A 20,548-nucleotide genomic window follows, 5' to 3' on the forward strand; every position below is an offset into this window, starting at 1 on the left:
CCCGTGGGCTTCCTACCATGCCCCCCACCCAGAGCCCCTCCAGTGCAGACTGTGCAGCACCACCTCCCGAGCACTTCCTTTTCCCGTGAGCTTCCTACCATGCCCCCCACCCAGGACCCCTCCAGTGCAGACTGTGCAGCACCACCTCCCGAGCACTTCCTTTTCCCGTGAGCTTCCTACCATGCCCCCACCCAGAGCCCCTCCAGTGCAGACTGTGCAGCACCACCTCCCAAGCACTTTCTGTTTCCCGTGGGCTTCCTACCATGCCCCCCACCCAGGACCCCTCCAGTGCAGACTGTGCAGCACCACCTCCCGGGAACAGCTCCCGGGCTCCTGCACGTCAGCCAAGCCTGCTCTAGGGGCGTGACCTGGACCCTGGAGTGGCGGTGCTTTGGACTAATCAGAGCGACGCACACGGTCTGAACACCTCCAGTCCCTCCTTTTTCCGAGCGGGCCACCGCTAGCTCTGGTCTGATTGGTTGGCGCGTTTGCTGGGCATTCAATGGGGGTGTGGCAGGCTCCGCAGGCTCTGCGGTGGGGATGAACCACTGTCAGCCCCGGCCGGGGACAGAGGCTGGCTGATCGTCCCGGGGAGGGTGGCGGCGCAGTGGAGCCAGACAGTAGTGGTGGAGCCGGCCTGTGGTCACTGACTCGGGAAAAGTGAGGAAGGGGCGGCCAACCGCTTCCCTGCGAGTAAGAAGAGGAGGGGGTGCGCGCGGGGTTGCAGACAGGGCAGGGCGTGGAGCGCGAGAGGTCCCCGTGAGGGCGCGCGGCCAGGGAGCGCGCGGGGCCAACGGGCGTCAGGAGCGGCGCGAGGAACCGAGACTGACACCTGAGGGGGCGCGCGGGGGCCAAGGTGGGCACATGCGCACTTGCGAGGTGAGCTCGCGGGGCCAAGACAGTCACGTGCTCACTTACGAGCGGGCGCGCGGGTCCAAGGCGGACACGTGGAGGCACCTGAGAGGGGGCGCGCGGGCCCAAGGCGGACACGTGAGGATGCACCTCAGGGGGGACGTGGATGCACCTCAGTGGGGGTGAACAGGCCAGACAGGCACATGCGTCCTTAAGAGTGGGCGCGCGGGCCCAAGGCGGACACGTGAGGATGCACCTCAGGGGGGACGTGGATGCACCTCAGTGGGGGTGAGCAGGGCCAAGGCGCACCGCAGAGGCGCGCAGGCCAGACAGGCACATGCGTCCTTAAGAGTGGGCGCGCGGGGCCAAGGTGGGCACGCAGAGGCACCTGAGAGGGGGCGAGCAGGGCCAAGGCGCACTTCAGAGGCGCGCGGGCCAGACAGGCACATGCGTCCTTAAGAGTGGGCGCGCGGGTCCAAGGCGGACAGGTGGAGACACCTGAGAGGGGGGTGCAGGGCCAAAGAGGGCAAATGCACACTTGAGAGGCGAGCACATGGGGCCAACACAGCTACGGCGCGTAGGGCCACCTCAGACGGGGCAAGCAGGGCCAAGGCGCACTTAAGAGGGGAACGCGCGGGACAGACAGGCAAATGCGTCCTTAAGACTGGGCGCGCAGGGTCGAGGCGGACACGTGAAGGCACCTCAGAGGGGACGTGAAGGCACCTCAGAAGGGGCTTGCAGGGCCAAGGTGGGCACATGCACACTTGAGAGGTGAGCTTGCAGGGGCCAAGACAGTCATGTACGCACTTAAGAATGGACGTGCGGGCCAAGGTGGGCACGTGGAGGCACCTTAGAGGTGGCGGGGCGTGCAAGGCCAAGGTGGGAACATGCACACTTGAGAGGCGAGCACGCTGGGCCAACGGCGCATAGGGCCACTTCAGAGGAGGCAAGCAGGGCCAAGGCGCACCTGAGAGGCGAACGCGCGGGCCAGACAGGCACATGCGTCCTTAAGAGTGGGCGCGCAGTGCCAAGGCGACACGTGAAGGCACCTCAGAGGGGACGTGAAGACACCTCAGAAGGGGCGCGCTGGGCCAAGGTGGGCTCATGCACACGTGAGAGAGGGCCACCTCAGAGGGGACAAGTAGGACCAGGGTGAGCACGTGCGCACTTGAGAGGCGAGCACGTGTGCCAGGCAGGCATATGCTTCCTTAAGAGTGGGCACGCTGGGCCAAGGCGAACACGTGGCGGCACCTCAAAGAGGGGGCGCAAAGGTGGGCACTTGAGGGGGGCTTGCATGGGGCCAAGTCGGACACATGGGGCCACCTGAAAGTGGGTGCGCTTGACCCAAGGTGCTACAACCTCTCTCCTGAGGGGAGCAGTGTTCGGCGTGCAGAGCCCAGGTGGAGGGGGGTACATGAGAGGGAAGTGTGTGCGGACCAAAGGGGCGAGCAGGTCGTGTGATCCACCCCGGCAAATCTCTGTGAGCCCCATGCAGGCACAGCAGCCCCCTAGTGCAGAGGACCCCTCCGGGAGCATGGTCTGGCCCAGGACCCCTGTCTGAGACACACACCCTGCCGGGTCTGCACTCCCACCCCCGGAGGATGAAGCGTTGCTACTCCGCAGAGCTGCGACCCGAGGAGCCAGGGGTTCCTGGGGGGTCAGGTGAGCCTCCGACGGACGACGAAGAAGGGCCAGAGGAGCCGCCAGCTCTGGAGGATGAGCCCATCCTGCAGCCCCCAGCACGGAGCAAGCCCCCCGACCTGAAGGTGAGAACTGAGGAACAGGTGGTGGCAGTATGCTGGTGGCCCTTGTAGAGGGGATGATCTATAGGAGACATGAATGATCAACTCGGGGCTATGCAGACAAGGACGGCATGTGGGGACAATGGGGCGATATGGCATATGTATTTGTTTTTGTATTTATTGTGTTTTATATAGCACCTTTAACCAAAGCGCTTTAGAGAGAACAATAAGCAGTACATAAAATAGCAATGTAAATCGATGTTCAGAATCAGCCAGTAACAATCAAACAGAGGACTGTAGTACGTTCATTTTAAAAGAATAGGAATTAATGGAACGGAGAGAGAGGGAGAAGGTTCCAGTGAAGAGGAGCAAGAAGTTGGAAGGATCGAAAACGAGATTGTGCACAAGGGGCGCGAGGGACAGTAAGTCGAAAGTGATCAGCAGAGCGGAGAGGACAAGAGGGAGAATAGAAGGTGAGGAGAAATGCAAGAAAAAGCCGGTAAGATGGCTTAGCGGTTTAAGCACTCGTTGCTGTGACCTGTGTTTGATCTGCAGGCCACAGGTTCAAATACCGGCATGGCCAACTCAGTTTTTCATTCTTCCGAGGTCGAAAAAGTGAATTCCAATTTCGATTGGGAAATAATAATAATAATGTATGCAAATATGTGCTATGTAAAGCAATTCAACAACAATTCTGTAGCCACGCGGGTGGTACTGCACCTTTAAGAGGGGGTGAGTGGAAAATGAATGCAGAGGTAAGAAGGAACCCGAGGGTTGGGGGAGAGGCAGGAAAATAGGGATAAGGAGCAAACCCAGGACTCTTGGATGGGGATCAAAGTGCCCCAAGCCACTCACAAACACCTTGCCCAGCTCTATGCCTGCACCTCCTCCCCCTTACCCACCCCTACCCACTCCCACAATTAACATGTGTGCGCCCGAACCACTGCCATGCAGCCCAACACTGTCTCCTACCATTAACCCCACTCCCCTTACCACCCCTCAAGCCATGCTGTACACCCCCCCACAAACCCTGCATTGTGCCTTAATCAACGCATACTCACTCACAGCTCAAGCCTTGGACACCCATGACAGCAGCAAGCTCAACGATAGTGACAACCTAGCAGTGTCTGAGACGTGGCTCCTTGACGCTGCTGGCCCTGCCCTTTCCATTCCCCAACTATGCCATCCTCTGAAATGATTGACTTGCACAGAATGGTGGCATAGTTGCCATCATTTTTAAAGACACCATTGCCATCCACATCATACCTACTATCTCCCTCCCTAACTGCCAAAATTGCACTTAACCCTACATCTACCATCTCCATACACGTTACTTACTGCAAAACGGTCCTGCCACCACCTTCAAAGAAGAATTAGGCCAGCTCCTCATGACAAACCTCAAACCTAATTCCAGATCTATCGCCTTGGGTGACCTCAATCTCGGATATGCTGAGTCTCTTGATAATGACGCTACACCCCTTGCCTGCTCCACTGCCGCCCTTCATTATTCTAAATAAATCCTCAATCCCACCCATTCTCTTGGCCGCACTCTGGACAGGTTACTCGATCATTACTGCAACAATACAATCCTGTCCAACACCCCATATGCATGGTCTGACCATCACATAATCAAATTCAGCAACCCCAACCCACCTCTCCTCCACCCACCTCGCCTTTCCTTTCAAGAAGCACGTGCAACCTCACCATTGACCGCCTCCAGCCACTCCTCGTGGACCTCCTATCACCCTCTTGATCCTCCCCTGACGTCAACCTGCTCACTCATCAGTACAACTCAGCGCTTGCCTCAGCTATTAAAGCGCTGTCCCCCTTCAAAGAGCACCATCCCAAACGATCCAAACGATCACACTGCTGGTTCACCCCTGTCCTACATTTTCTGTGCTCCGAGAAAAGCACTGCAGCAGCTATTTGGAGGAAACACCCCACAGGTGAAAACATACACCACTTCCTAGCGTTATCAAAAATGTACAAAAAATCAATCCAAGCCGCCAAGGCTGCTGTCTACAATACCCGCATCCTGAATGCGGACCCAAACTCCTGCAAACTCTATAGCATACTTCGTGAGCTTGAATCATCTGCATACCCCCCTCCACAGTCATCAAAAATGACAGTTGTTGTAACGATGTCCAAAAGGCACTTCTTGAAAAAATGTCTTCATTGCAATAGAAAATCCAGCTGCCTCCCATCCGCAAACCAACAAAGGCTGATCCTGCTTAGCTTTACTGTCGGCAGGGTCGAGGCTTTCCAGGCTGTGAAGCCATATACAATCAGTGCTTCACCCTAGCATCCTGAATGCTGCTAATCGTTTGATGACCCTGCCGACTGTGAAGCTAAGCAGGGTTGGTTGTGTGGTTTGCGGATGGGAGACTGCCAGGGAAATACCAAGCTTAAGGATTGCGGTACATGGATTGTGTTTATAAGTTTAAATTCAATTTGATCATGGCTAGCTTGAGAGACCCACTAGCTGACTTGTTAGAGCCTGAGCAGGGGCTGGGTGCAGGTTTCAGTAAGTTCAATCAAAAATGTTATGATTTAAAAATGTTGACCATAATAAAAAATATATATTAGCATGATGTCTCCCATCAGCAAACCAACCAATGGTGATCCTGCTTAGCTTCACGCGTCAGGGTCGGCAAATGATTAGTAGCATTCAGGGTGCTAGGATGAAGCACTGATTGTATTCGAATTACAGCCTGAATGGGCTTGACCCTGCTGCCCTGAGAATCTAAGCAGGATCAGCATTGGTTGGTTTGTGGATGGGAGAAATGATACTGCACTGGTGTTGAGACATTATGTCAGCTTTATGGAGCGTCTTATGATTTACTGCAGCGAGATTTAAGATTAGCACAAGATGGTGGCTTCCAAAGCATACATTTCGCATGTGTAAAAGGTGATACGCATAGCAAACATTTTTCGGATCGATCGAAATTGCTAAAAAATATAAGCCCTATCAATTGGGCCAATACAATTTCTGAGAAAACTTCCCCTTTAATGTTTGTATGACACTAGGTGCCATGCAAAGGCGCTCTTGGGAGGTGTTTGTTTCAAGCTAGCCAGGCTCTGCTAGGCTACAAGCAAGAGCCTAACCCACTACAAGGAGTTGGGCCACATGTGGTTCTGAGACACCACCTCAGGAGAAGAGGTGGAGTAGCCAGTTTTGCTGTCACAACACCTTCCTTTTGTGCACAAAAAGAAGCACGTCTAAGATCCTCCCAGGTGTTTGTGGACGGGCCGGTGGATAACAGTTGGTGTGTGGTCCGCTTAAGCGAGCAGAACTCTTCTAGCAGACCAACTAGGAATGAAGTCTGCCTCGTGCACATCATAAAATGCTGTTTGTGGAAAAATTGTTCACCGGACGGTTTTTGATGTATGTTTTAGCATTTAATGCTGTCATTTGGCTCAAAGCCACTTAAGCCATCCTACTACCTTTTTTTAGAATGGTTTTGCAAGGCTGCAATCTCGCTCATGGTCTGATCAGTTTTTCTGGTGTAGAGGTTTTCAGATTCCTCGGAATAGCTCTGGTGAAGATGTTAGTAGAAGGCATACCTTACCTGCTCCTCTGAGTACCTTACTTTTATGCATAGGATGTGGGCCACTGCAGCAATCCAGCCGAGGCCTGGCGGTAGCAGGGTGGTGATGCTTTTGCACTGCTGGGGCTCCCATGCTTATGTATCCATTCAGAGATTACCTCCAGACAAGCAGTACCCCTGAGCCCCACGCCATGGTGATGATTGAGCGCTGACATTCCACTATGGATATTATTCAGGCAGCTCTTGCTTAGGTGTTTGGGTCCCAGAAGCACAAGTAGAGGGTGGCCCTACTGGGAATTTCGCTGCAATGTGCATAGCTGATTTCCCTTTGCCCATTCTGGGCATCTGCCAACAACCCTGTCCGTTGGTATCCAGCCCCCACCTCCTCCATTCTTAGAGTGACTGCTCTGTGTACCCAAAACTAGCAATGTCTTAGAATGACAACAGGAGGGATCAGAGCTCGGGCCTCTGCACCTCTGCTCAGGTCTTCGCTGGATAGTTTAAAAACAGTGTTAGCCTGCTACAGTGTGGAGTAGGGGGCGCGGAGCAGCACATTGGCGCCATGAGCAGCATACAGCAGGACACCAGGCCAAAGCCCTACTGTTGGCTGGGACTGCACTGAGTCCTAGCCCACGGCATCTTGAAGACCCGCCACTACCATCAACCTTGACAAAGTGTGAGCCCGTGAAGGATCTAATCTACCCCACTGTGCGCGTGCACTGTGCACACAGAGTAATTTGCTCTGTGCACAGTGCGCTCGCACCGTGGTGCAGATTAGATCTTCGAGCCCTCCAAGGTGGGGGCTCGGCCCTGTGTGGTGAGCACTGTGCACACTGAGCAGATGGCTGTGTGCACAGTGCACTCACACACAGTGAGGCAGATTAGATCCTTTGCGTGCTCACCCTTTTTAAAATTCCCTTCATAGACCTCGTTTTTCCATGGAAGTGGACTTGATACACAGTGTGGAGTTTGGAAAAAGAAGCAGCATGAAAGAAATTGCGCCGCTTGTAAACTATTTTGGAACATTTGCGTTGATCAGAGGTCAACTGCCAGCTCCGCCCCCCTCTGAACCCTGCCTCCTCGGATTTGCCCCCCTCACCCAAACTCCACCCGCGGCCCCTGTGGGATCCCCCTCCGCATTTTTTCCATTTCCACCACTGGTCTGTTTACAGACTGTTTCCCAGCTACGGGACACACTGCTGGCAGTGGCAAGCCTTGCATACTTAATATTTATGCTAACAACTGAGCATTTCAGATAAAGCTACTTACTAGTGCTCTCATTTCGGGGCAGAAGGGATATTGTTTTTCACGCTGTCACCTTCTGGCTTCTGTGGAGATGTGAGCTTTCAATATAAAGGTGTGCTCGAGTTACACACAATGTGAGCTGCTAGCTGCGTGCAGCCTGAATCCAGAATTGCCCTGGGGCGCAGGGGCAGGGAACGTTCTGATGGCAGCTTCTAGTCGCCCATCCACGCCCCTCGCTGAGACACCAGTAAGGGATCCTGAAAAATCACAGTCCCCGGGATCCCGAGGGGCATGGTGGAAACGAGGAATGCTCCAGCCTAGTGATCGCGGTCCCAATCAATAATACGGAGCAGCAAGGGGTTAAGGCTGCTGCTGACGCCGGTGCTTCTCTTCAAGGTGGTCTTCTGAAGGGCATTAAGGACCATTGTGGGTTGGGCCTGGCCTTCCTCCATGCGGCTGCTGTTAGGAGGGGCGCAGACCTTGTGGAGGCGAATATCCTGGCAGAGGCGCGCAAAATATACTCTTAATTGGCAGATATTACTGGTGCTTTCAAATACTCATTTAGGGGGAGGTTTGGAGCTGCTTTCTGCTGGCAATCTACATGTGTTATAAGTATTAAGACGTCCCTCTTGTCAGCCCCTGCCCATGAGGCCCAACTACTAGGCAACTGGACCCTTTAAAGCCTTTCTTGTAGCATTTCAGAGGGTCGAGCTCTTTCCAGCTACAAAAGGCAGCAGTGCTTATTTGGGAAAGGACAGGATCCTGCCCCTGCGGAGATGTTGCAGGCACAGCACCGCCTCATATGGTGCAACCCCCTCTCTCCCTATTGGAGATGGATACAGGGACATTTTGCACAGGACATCCTCGATGTAATATTGCAGACTCTTAATAATGGCTCGAGTTAAAGGCCATACTTGAGTTCAGGACTATGCAGCTCGTTGGTTATATTGTAGAGGCTAGTTGACTTGTGCTCAGGTTTCTTGGTCTGTTGTATGTGGAGTAGTCTAGGCCTGAGATCACTTCTTCGTGCTGTTGTCAAATGGGACAGAAGCTGTATCATTAATTTAGTGTTTCGTGCACTATTGTACATTTGCTAGCTCCTTGTATCGGGTGAAGCTGGTGAGAAAAGAGACAACGATAAAAAAACTGGCTTCTATGTCTACGTGTATTGATTGTGTATATATATATCTGTTTCTAAATATGGAGCTCATTAAATTGGCTTCTCATGTTAAAGTATATTTTTGAATTCTGGTTTATTTCTAGTTTGGATGTTTGCTTATCTGAGGGGTAGTGGCTGACTCTGTAAGTAGCATACAGTGTGTGTGTTTGGTAAACAGATCTATAGTTATTTCAGATAAGACACATTACTCTGGGATATTTAGGATTGGAGACAATCTGGGTGCGGTCGCCAGGCCCAGTGTATTTGGGAAGGGCAGGAGACTGCTGATCGATATTTCCTAGCTTGTGACCACTTGCTTGCCCAACTATGGTTTTCTTTTACTTCATTCCTAAACATAGCCCTGTCTTCTTATGCCTCCAAATTACTTCACTGACCTTTTGTAGTCTAGTACTCACTTGGGAACATTGATTCCCAGATAGAGCTATACACATTTTTTACCGGCAAACTCGTGCCACACACATACATCGCCTCATCTTGTCCTATAGCTTCACTGTGTTCACCTAATAGATGTTCCAGCAACATTACTCAGTTTACGAAAACTTTGAAAGTATGATATTTTAATGTTTCTTTTTAAGTCACGCTTTAAGAAAATGTCCCAAGGTGTGCGCTTCTCACTTTGATCTTTCATAGTAATGGTTGAAAAAATAATTCCAGATACCACCCGAATTTCTTAAAACACACAGTGTTACCACACTCTGCTAATATTTTATTCTTTGGGCTGCGAGTGAGAAGGTCAAATAGCTGGGTACCGGTCAGTACCATAGTAATATCTTCTCTTTTCATAAGGTTGGAGTTCTTCTTGAAAGTGGTTACGGGAAACGTTTTTTTCTGAGCTATATCCTTGAATTGGTGAGTGAGGTATTAACACCAAGCATTGGTTCTCTATGACTTGTCCACTTTATCATCTCCCTAGACTGGTATCCATTGTTGCCACTGAAGACGATGAAGTTTATCAGACAATCTTCACAACTAGTGTCTCCAAACACTCACCATTCTCTTTGACTATTCAAAGCCTCTAGTATGCTCTTCGGCATTTTTCCTCAATGTCAATGTCGAATGGCGGCACATGGCAGCTACTGGAGCAGAAACAGTACTGCTGGCAGGACTTCAGAGCTCCTTTGAAGACAGTTGACTACAGCTCTCTCTACCCGGTAGCGCAGGGACCAATGGGGCTATATTGGAAAAGAAGAAAATGGGTTCTGTTGCATGCAATGTCACATCTAACAGTATTTTTCCTGGCGTAATTTGTACCTGGAACAGGTGGATGTATACTGGCATTTTAAATCTGGCTCTTCTCCAGCATTGTAAGGTTTGCAGACTTAAGGACATGGCACAGATTCCGACTAGGACAATGTTGATTGCATTTTGTCGACTGTACATGGACTCTTTGTTCTAAGACTTTACAGCAGGCACGCTCTTTTCCAAGATGGACGGGCTTACACTGAACTTGTGGAAGCACACTGGGACCCCACCTCTCTGTTCTAGTACCATATCATTGTGGTGGTGTTAGCAATATTTCTGGAGTATCTCTAGGCTCAGGTAAGAGGGGCGTACTCAAAACGAAGTCTAATTTCGAACCGCAATAAAACCACTCATTGCCTTGCTTTACAAACAATTCTCGAAAAACAAGCAGGAAAAAAGCCTCACGGCCCTCCAGTCTTGGGTGATTGATTTCTGGATATGCCCGTCTCCATTAATGATCTAGATGTCACTGCTGCGGGAAGTGAAATGGAAAGGTGGAGCTGATATCAGCAGTTTTAAACACTGCCTGCTGGAATAATGCATGTTCTGAGGTGTAGCGGAGAGTGACGACTTTCCTTTCTCTTCCTCACAACGTCCAGAACCAAAATAGGATATCTTTTAAAAATAAAAATATTTTCCTTATTTTTATGATACTATTTTCATGAAATTAACACAGTTGGCCTGTGTTCGTCATTGTAAAGATTTTAATTGGTTAATAATGTGCCCAAACACTGTTATATAGTGCAGTAAAGGAATACTTGTGTTCTCTAGCACCTTGAAGCCTTTCATGTGCTAGATGGAATTGCCAATAATGATCTCAGCCCCAAATAACTGGACAGACTCAAAGAAAATGGCAAAGTACTACTTTATTATTAACATAAAAATAAAGGGCTATCTGGCGAATAACCCAAAGTTGATTATAAAAAGGTTTTATACCTCAATATGCGTCATCTATGATGTCATTCTTCATGGCAAACTGTAAAACTCATGGAAGAGAGGGATTGGTTAAGGGAACATGTGTACCTATATTATGTATACGTGTTAATAACTTCATTGGCTGCCCCTTATTTGGTGGGCACGCCTTGAACATCTCTAAATATGTATGATACTGATTATAGCGGAAAAATGGAAGCTTGTTGGCCTCTGCAACATTGTATAGCATGTTGCTACATAGACCCTCTGATTGGTTGGCATGCTTTCCCAGACTTGGACTTTCGACTGATTAGCAGCACGTAAGCAAAACAAAACTCAGGTGCTGAGAGTAACGTCAGCCTACTCCCCACTTTCCCAATTAGTCCATCATCTCTCATCGGTCAGGCCCCACCCCAAGGCTTCTCCTTTTGTAGTTGACCTCAAAGCCTTTTCGCTGTTCTAGGACATTCAAGGGAGTATAGGTACACCATTATCTTTGTTTTGGCTTAATGTATAGCCCTTGTTTTCGACTTCTGAATCACATGTGAGGAGACCACAAATGTGTCCATCTCAACCTTCTATTTACTGCTATTTGATTCAATTGCGGTGGGTGTCATTACCCTTCTTGGCCTTTGGAGACTTACTCCATTTTGCATACGTTTTTTGAATCTTTAATTGTCCAATACTTGGCTTTTGCAGATCTTTTCTTCTTTGCTTAATCTAAGAGAAATATGTCTTACGTACATGGCCTATCCTTTTGACTCCCTTGTGCCTTGCAATTATTCCTTGAAGTAGCATCCTTGATCCCAGGCCAATGGACTCCTCTTTATTCCTCACACAAAGCTGTTTTTCCAGCGTCTCCTGAGTCTGTAGCCCTGGTCTGTATCCGGGGTAGCTTGATTGGTTTCAACACAAGTCCGACATCCATCTTTGCATAATGGGTGCTCTAGCCACGTTATGTTTTCCTTTACAGCAAGCTTCTAAATGTCTCATCTACCTTGTGTTTCTGCATATATACACGTATTAGTCATCAAGTTACTTTGTCTTCTTTCCATATATGATTTCTTCTTATTCGATTACATGTTTCTCTTGTTACTTAGTTATATCTTTATTCTTTGAGTATTTGCATATCGTTTCAGAGCGGCTCAGTATCTTCCCTCCATGACGTCACTCTGTCTTTGTCAGATTTTGCTTATATGTCTATGATGTCCAATGGTGTGTGCAGACATCCTTCCACCCTCTCGGTGTGAGGGTACATTCGATACGGTTGTCTGAGTGCATATCGTCTCCCATACACCCGATGTGGCATTGGGATGCTACCTGGTGTCCCACATAGGGCTCTTCTCCTGCTGTTCCAGTATGACCGAGGTGAGGGGGTAGGAGCTAGGGAAAACGTGTCCACCTGCTCCTCTACATTCCCGTCCTCTTCTTCAATCTTCTTCATCCTCTCTTCACATCTAGGTTTCTTTGGGATTCATATTTTCGTCACCCCCCTCAGGTCACATGCATTTTTTATATGGTCATCCACACTCCAGGTCATGTGACGGCATTCTCCAGTTGGTTGACAAAATACCCTACACCCTACATATTTCTTGTGATCCTTGGCGTAGTAGAACTTTGTTCTTGGGGCACCAGGGGGCTTTTCTTCATGTTCTCACGGGTGGTGTCTTCAGTATGTGGTGTACGTTCTCTCTTCACATCCATCATTATCTTAATCCCAATAGCTTTCTTGGCAGTCTTTTGACAGTGTCCAAAAATGATCCTTATGAGACAGAATCCCAGCAATTCCAACACTAGTGTTGCTCCAAGTAGTTTGAAGGCATTTGCCAGCCAGGTTGGAATCCACGGAAACAAGAGACGAAAACCATGTATCTCTCACTGTCTCATCAACTTCATGCTCTATCTTCGTATGCAGGGTTGTCAGCATAGTTATTGCTTCTGTCAGGGTTCCATTTTCTCCATCATGTGAAGGTATAAATGTACAGCAAGAAGGCACCACCTAGGTGCACACGCCTTCTTCCATTGCTGTAATTAAGTCCAGGACATACCTGTTCTGGAGAATCATAAGCCTAATGGCCCTCAGTTCTTCTCTGATTGCATTAAGTCCTTTTATCGTTGCATTGCTCTTTTGCAGCAACTCCCATCTGGTGATGTGCAGTCATTTGGCGTTCACTGCAGTTTGGAGTCCTAGCGCACATATAGATGTCATTATCATTGGCGTCTTGCTGAATAATTTATGCTAATCTGGTATATTATAGACTTCTATTGACTTTGATGAAAAATAGTTCTCACTCTTCAGTCGGCATGTGTTGAGCAACTTCTTCCTTCACTGATGTTCATCCATTTTTGGAAATTCATCAATACTGAGGTCACTTTGAGGAATCACTATTGTAGGAACGTGTATGACCACAAAGGAGCATACTCCTCCCCAATTTCTAGGCAGCTACATGTAAGCTCTGGATCCACAGTCCCAATGTCGATCCATTAGCACAGCAGTTCCTCCATTAATTCCTGGTACCTCGAGCACCTGCTTACATCCTTTATTTTCTCCAACCAGAACCAGGCCTTCATTCATGTTGTCGCATTTTTTAGTGGTATTATAGATACTGGTCCTGCTTCATTGTCAACCCATGTTAGTAGCTTAGAGTACTTGGCCCATGACTCTAAACACATGTCATTTATTATTTGTACTGTGCTTACTGGTTCCTTCTTCAATACGTGTGCAGGGCACAATAACATTCCTTCTTCCCATCCTGTGCTAGTAGCAACTTGTCTATACACCAATAGCTGAGGTCTCTCCCATCATCCTGGTACTCCTGATCTTTCCACTATGTCTGAACATTCCATCCTCCTCATTTCGACAACCTTTATTTGTTCTCCAATCTGGGATAGACACATATGTTTTTTTCTTGTCCACCCCATCCCTTTCTCCATCCTTTGTGTTTTTACTTAAGTATCTTTATATGGAAATGTTCCCCTTGATCGCCAGCGTTGGGTTGCCCATTTTCCTTCGAATTGTCCTCTGGTTGTGCACGCTGCCCGATGACTGAGGCACTTTGCATCATGTGCAGACAACTCTTTCGCAATAAATGTTCTGGCTGCGTTCATGACAATAGGGGATGAGAGAACACACGTAGCAGCTTCCATCTGACGTTCTCTCCCACCTCCTTCATGTGCTTGTACCATAGGTTATTCTTTAAGTGAGCTGAATGATCACGATATGTATTTATGCCTTGGTGATCTTCTCCATCATATCTTTTAAGTCAAAAAATGTGTTTAGTAAAATTAGGGAAGATGTTGCTCGTGCTTGTGTTAGGGATCATAAAGGATGTTTCATTGTCTCCCTCAGTATCTGCATTTCTAATTATTATGTGTCTAAATGCCATAATAACAAGGAAGAAAAGACAAATCATAAGACAAAATGAAATCACAATGACCATTCCAGAAAAACTAATTGTATTTCTTGATGGTAGTGAGTCTCTCATATTTTGAAACCTTCCCATTTTGTTTAATTTAATATGTAATTGTGTTATCCTCTCTTACACTTTTATATCAGGAACTGTAAAATGATTGGCACAATAATTCAGAAAATAATATGATTGTTTTTAGGAGTGTCAAGAAATGTTATAATGTTTTATCAAAGCTGGTTAAGACTGTAATATGTAGGTGAGCCTACCTAGGAGCCTGCTGGCCAGGCATTTATGGGCGAGGGCCAGGGTTTTAAGTGAGACCCTTTGTGCTACTGAGAGCCAATGTAGGCTGCGTCTAGTGTCAGAAATACGCTAGTTTATGGGGATGTTTAAAGCAGCTCTGATGGCATTATTTTGGGTGACCTGTAGTTTGTTAAGATTGCGTTGGCTAATTCCTAAGTAGAGTGCATTGCAATAATCTAGTTTGGACATGACAAGGGTTCTGGCGAGAATAGTGCAATTGGAGGTGGAAAGGAAGGGACGGCAGACTGTGATAAGTTTGCACGAGTAGGCAGCTTCTGATATTACGGCATTAGTTTGTCTAGATAGAGATAAGGTGGAATCGAGATGGATGCCTAAAGTTTTAGTATCGTTGGAGACCTTAATGTTGTTGCCATCGATGATAAAAGATTTGAAAATAGGATCAAGTTTGCTGAGTTTGTGATGGGAGCCTAGGATGAGAAGCTCTATCTTCTCATCATTCAGACAGAGCTCATGTTGTGCCATCCAGGCCTGGATGACTAGATAAATGTCATTCAGAGCTTTGGTATTGGCTAAGTGGTCTCCAGTAATAGGGATGAGTATTTGTTCCTGTCATGAACCACCGGACGCGTCCCTTCTGGACTTCGTGGTCCCTGACCCATAGAGGACTGAACTCAGCAGTACTACCAACATGGCCGCTGAACGTGAAACGCTGTTTGCCAGTCTCCGCATTGTACGCTCTGCGTTCTACGAAGCAGACACGCCCCCGCGGCCCTGCGCGTCTCAACGCTACCGCTTGCAGTAGTCAGACGTGTGCTGCCGTAGTCCGTAGAGCGATTTCCACTGATTCCTGGTTCCCGGTCCCCTAAATTGCCTCATCCTTCATCCTCCCCTTTTTGTCCTAACCTTGCATTCCTGGATTTCCTTCGTACTCGCCTTCCGAGTGCGCTCCTCGTCATTTCCTGGACTTTTTTCCCAGACATCTGAACGTTCCAGGGAGACGGGACACGAACTGCACGCTGGAACCCGAGGACCCACGCACAGGGTTATACAAGACCCGAACGGTGTGAAAGAAGACTTCATCGAAGAACTCGAACAAACAGCACAGACAGGTGAGAAGGGGAGAAACCTGTGACAGTTCCTATCTAAAAAAAGTTCCAGGATTGCTGCAAGTCCATTCCTTCCTTATTAGATTTAAGAAATGTTGATCTTTATTTCAAGGGTATTTTTATTATTCCATAAACTCTTTTTATTTGCTCTTGGTTGCTGATCTTGTCTGCATACGCAGAACTTCTTTTCTTGCTTCACTGTCACTAGAGGAAGGTGGGGTCGAGGTTTCTCCCTTGTACGGTTTGAGGTCGTGCCGATGCAGCCACACACTCCTTCCTTGTTTCTTAACAGCTGTGGGAGAACCTGCTTCCCCTCGTGGGGGTCCCTCGAAACAGGGTTTATTCCAAGTGCGGACACATTTTCGTATCAGCACCTGGTCCCCTGGATATAAGCTGGGTTGTTTTATAGGCTGTCTGCATCAGTTGGCTGACTGTTTATTCAATCTTCTTTGACCCTTCCCTCCGTTTTCCTTGATCTGTTGAGAACTAAAAGAGAGTCTAGCTGTCATAGTTGCCAAATAATCATGCGTCTCATCGCCTAATATCTTCGCTTGACTGTGGGCATCAGTTTCTACCCTAGTTTGAGGAGCAAGGGGTGTTCTCATTCGGTGTCAAGTCATCAACTCATGAGGAGTTAGGTGGTGATCTGAGCCAGGCTGATTCCGCAGTGCATATAACGCATGGGTGAAGCAGTGTAACCACCCCTTCATTAAAGTAATTTTAATCTTAGCTATCCTCCTCTAAGTAATCCATTTAATCGTTCACAAACTCCATATGCCTGTGGCTGATAAATAGAAGAGTAGTTGTGTTTTATCCCTTATAAAAGAGTGACCTGTTCGAATAGTTCATTTACAAAATACGGTCCATTTTCAGACTGCAGAACGTCGCACACACCCAGCCCTACAGATAAGGGGTGAATTGGCCACTTCTACTCCCTAAAAATAGGCAAATACTCCCAAAAAATGAAAACGGAGTACAAATACTCCCAACAAAAAATCATAAAGGGACATGTAGGACCTTGTGCTCCTGATTTCACCCACACTGTTTCATGGACATGTTTGGACCAGTAGTGCACATAGTATCACAGGAAGAAATTACTATTATTACTGTCTGATTGGAAGAAGTAAACATGTATCTTTTTTAATGTGTATGAATAGGTGCAAAGGAATAATTATTACAAAAACATATCTGTTTCCCAGTTAAACATTTTTATTTGCTTATAAAATACTCCTGTTGGGAATTGGACTTAGAATTATACTCCCTAAAATGTTGTACTCCCAACTTAAAAAAACAAGGAGTAAAATGCTCCTGCCTCAAAATCAAACCTGGGGCACTGCACACACCCTATCGTGGGTAAACCTCACGCACAAGGAACTTGGCACTGCATGTGGCATTGGGGTGCGTACATGGACCTGCCTCGATCCATCTAGAAAAGGGACATGCCACTACCAGCATGCACCTATAACCGTTGCATGTCTGCAACATATCTTCATAATCTATATGTAGATTCTGAATTGGGCCATTGGGTCTGGGGATTGTTCCTCTCACTGTTCGCAAAATATGTGCTGCAGTACATTTCTAGCACACAATGCAATTCACGATAAACTGCGCCACGTGTTCTAGCATATTTGGTGAAACCAATCTTCTGCAATTGTAGCAGCAAGACTCTCGAGTCATATGCGTGGGACAGTGACACTACTGTAGCACTACCCTCCATAATGTAAGAGGCATAACTGGCTTTCCAGTACTACCCTGCCTACAGATTGCCTTAGTGGGTGATCAAGAACACCCCCGTTTTCTACATAAATCTTGCTCTTCCAGTGAGGCTCGACTTTGTATTTCAATTTACTGAATAATAGACAGCATGTTAAAGCCCTGCTTTAACAACATGCATCATCCTGTCATTTGCTTAACAATTCTTACTTCAAAATCAGATATATTTGGGAAATATGCAGCATTTTTGGCTTCTACGTCTGTGGCTTCATTTCCGTGACTGTGGTAGTTAATGGGAGCCTTAATGCCTCAATAAGCTTATCCAATAGGGCCACATGTTGCACTGGAGTGCCGTCTGCGCGGAGAAAGCCCCTCCTTTTCCAGCGTGACAAACCTGCATGTACAGTTGACGTCACATAGGTGGAGTCAGAGTACACCGTCACTTCCTCATCCTCATTTCTTTGGAGTGCCAGCAATAAGCACCACTAATTTTGCAGCGTCTGCTGAGCAATGCAAAGGCAATCTTTTTGTTGATCAAAAAATGTTATTGCTTTTATTACATAATACACAAAAGGAACAGTGACCCTGAGGGGGTCCAACCACCAATAACATCATAAAAGAACATAAGGTCCGTCTTTCAACAACTTAAGGATATGTTAACTATTACTTATACACTCTTGCTTTGCCATTACATACTGGCCACCGGCCTGTGTCATACAATAATTTTATTGTGCATTCTCCCACTTTTCCCATATTTTCCCCGCTTTCCCTAGGGCATCCTCTGGCCGCATATACTCTTTGCTCCATCGCAATGCATGCTTCTACATCAACTATCCATTGTGCATGCTCAGGGGTTACATCCGAGCCCCATAGCTTTGCAATGTTGCGCTTGATCAGTGCCGTGGTGGTTGCAAACAGTAGCTTGTCGGTGCGAGACATCTCACCCTCTTCCTCGACACCCAGCAACATCAATTTCGGATCTCTGGGCACAGTCCGACCCAGTACCTTACTAAGTGTGTCACAGCAGCGTTGCCAGTATAGCGTGATGTGTGGACAGCCCCATATGATGTGGAAAAAGGTGCCCTCTTCCTGGTGGCAGCGCAGGCAATTCAGGTCTGTTATTTTACCCCATCTATACAATGCAACCCGTGGATAGTAGACTCTGTGCAGTATTTTGAGCTGGACAAGGCGTAGCCTGGCCGAAATGGCAGTTTCCCTCGGGTACATTAGGACTGTTATCCAGTCTTCAGGCAGTATTTCTCCCACATCCCTTTCCCATTTAGATTTTAGACTCGATAGCTCCGGTGTGGCAAACAAGGTGAGAACATTATACATCACTGAGGTGATTTTGGCGTCTATACTATCTTGTACCAGGTTCCTCTCTATGGGGGTGCAGTCTGCCATGTCCCGTAGGTTAGGCAAGTACCACTGTAGAGCATGACTTAATTGCATATGCCGGTATCGGTCAGTGACAGGGATGTTGAATTCCTCCACCAACCTCTCGAATGTCACAATTCCCCCGTGCCGAATCACATCTCCCACTTTTGTTATTCCCGCAGTTATCCAGTTCTGCCATTTTGGGAGCCTGTCCAGCTCAGGGATGTGTTTATTTACCCACAGTGGCTGTACCGGCGTGGTTTTCCCTTCCCAGTTTATGTGTTTATGCGCCTCTGCCCAGATTAATGCCCGGTGAGCAGCCATTGTTTTGGTAGTGTTGCTATTAGTTTTCTGGTATAGGGACTCTAGTGGGGTTATGCTTGCTCCATGCAGGGTATCTGATTTAATATGAGGTAGCGAGGGCTTGCCATGTATTAGGTCATTTATCACTGCCATCTGACTCGCCCAATAGTACGTCTGTATACGCGGCAATCCTATGCCTCCCTCCCAAATGGAGCGCTGCAGGATGTGGAGCACTATTCTCGGGTGCCCATTGTTCCACAGGAGTTTCCGGAGGATTCTGTCGATTCTGTGAAACTCCCGTCTGGGGATGTGTAGCGGGGCGTTTTGGAGTATGTACAGGAATCTAGGTAATGCCATCATCTTAAGTAGTGCTGCTCTCCCCAGTAGGGTCAGTGGCAGAGCGTTCAGTGTTTGACGTCCTCTGCAAAGCGGTTTATGATTGGGTGGAGGTTTTTTCTACGTACTCGTTTAGATTCGTCGATATCTGAACCCCCAGGTAGCGAAACTGGTCAGCTTCTATACGAAAGGGGCAGTTCTGTATCTCTACGCTACCCATCTCTCTCAGTGGGAACAATGTGGATTTCGACCAGTTTACCTTCAAACCACTAAAGGATTCATATTTCTTCAGTAAGCGTATCACTGCAGGTCAAGAGGTTATGGGGTCTGATAGATACAGGAGCAGGTCGTCCGCATACAGTGAGACCGTATCCTCCCAATCTTCTGTCCACCGGAAGCCCTTCCACATTTGTGATTGCCTTAACAGAATCGCCAACGGCTCTATGGCAAGCGCAAAAAGCATTGCAGACAAGGGGCATCCCTGTCGTGTCCCCTTGCCCAGTTTAAACGGCTGCGAGAGCCATCCATTTACTCTGGTCACGGCCTCTGGGGACTTGTATAGCAGCTGCACCCATCCCAGGAATTGGTCACCAAAACCCATTCGACACATTATTTCCCACAGTGCTGGCCAGTGCACCGAATCGAAGGCTTTCTCAAAGTCTATTGCTAAAAGCGCCAGGGGACCCCGCAATAGGGAGGATTTTTCGAGTGCAGCGTGCAGTCATTGTATGTTCATACGCGTAGACCTCCAGGGGCATAAAGCCGCACTGGTCTGGGTGTATAAGTGACAGGATAACTTTTTGCAGCCGATTTGCTAGTGCCTTCGCCAGGATTTTGGTCTCAGTGTTGATTAGCGAAATTGGCCTGTACGAACTGCATTTCTCTGGAGGCTTATCTGGTTTGGGGATCACTATTATAGTCGCTCTCCTTAGGTCTGGGGGAAGCTGTCCTTGCTCCCTCGAGTGTGTGTACATTTGCAGGAGATGTGGGAGTATCGCACTTGGTTCTATCCTTTTCCATGTCTCCACCAGGAAGCCGTTCAGCCCCGGTGTTTTCCCGGGGTGTAGTTGTAACATGGCCAACCCTAGCTCCTCTTCAGTAATGGTTGCCTCCAGTAGATCTCTCTGTGTGTCCGTTAGGCTGGGAAGGGTGATCCCGTTCAACACGGAGAGGTTAGTGGGGGCTTCGGGTGACCCATAGAGCATTGCATAGTAGGCTGCAAAGCCTTCTGCGATAGCCTGGTCTGTCCACAGTGGTTTCGAATTGTCGGGTTTGATCATCCTGACCTGTTTGTGCCCTTCATCCCTGCGCTCGAGCC

General features: G+C 48.1%; 1 protein-coding gene across 1 annotated transcript in view; it reads left to right on the top strand.

Annotated features, from left to right (window-relative positions):
• Positions 1 to 504: 504 nt before the first annotated feature.
• The window catches only part of TMCC2 (transmembrane and coiled-coil domain family 2), a 744,435-nt gene continuing 724,391 nt past the window's right edge, over positions 505 to 20,548 (top strand). The window contains exon 1 of the mRNA XM_069633140.1: positions 505 to 2,618. Within this exon, the coding sequence (XP_069489241.1) occupies positions 2,454 to 2,618 (165 nt within the window). The 5' untranslated portion in view covers positions 505 to 2,453. The remainder of the gene's footprint in view (positions 2,619 to 20,548) is intronic.

The sequence above is a fragment of the Ambystoma mexicanum genome, chromosome 13, assembly GCF_040938575.1.
Source record: "Ambystoma mexicanum isolate Mex_15411 chromosome 13, UKY_AmexF1_1, whole genome shotgun sequence".
In the NCBI taxonomy this organism is placed as follows: domain Eukaryota; kingdom Metazoa; phylum Chordata; class Amphibia; order Caudata; family Ambystomatidae; genus Ambystoma; species Ambystoma mexicanum.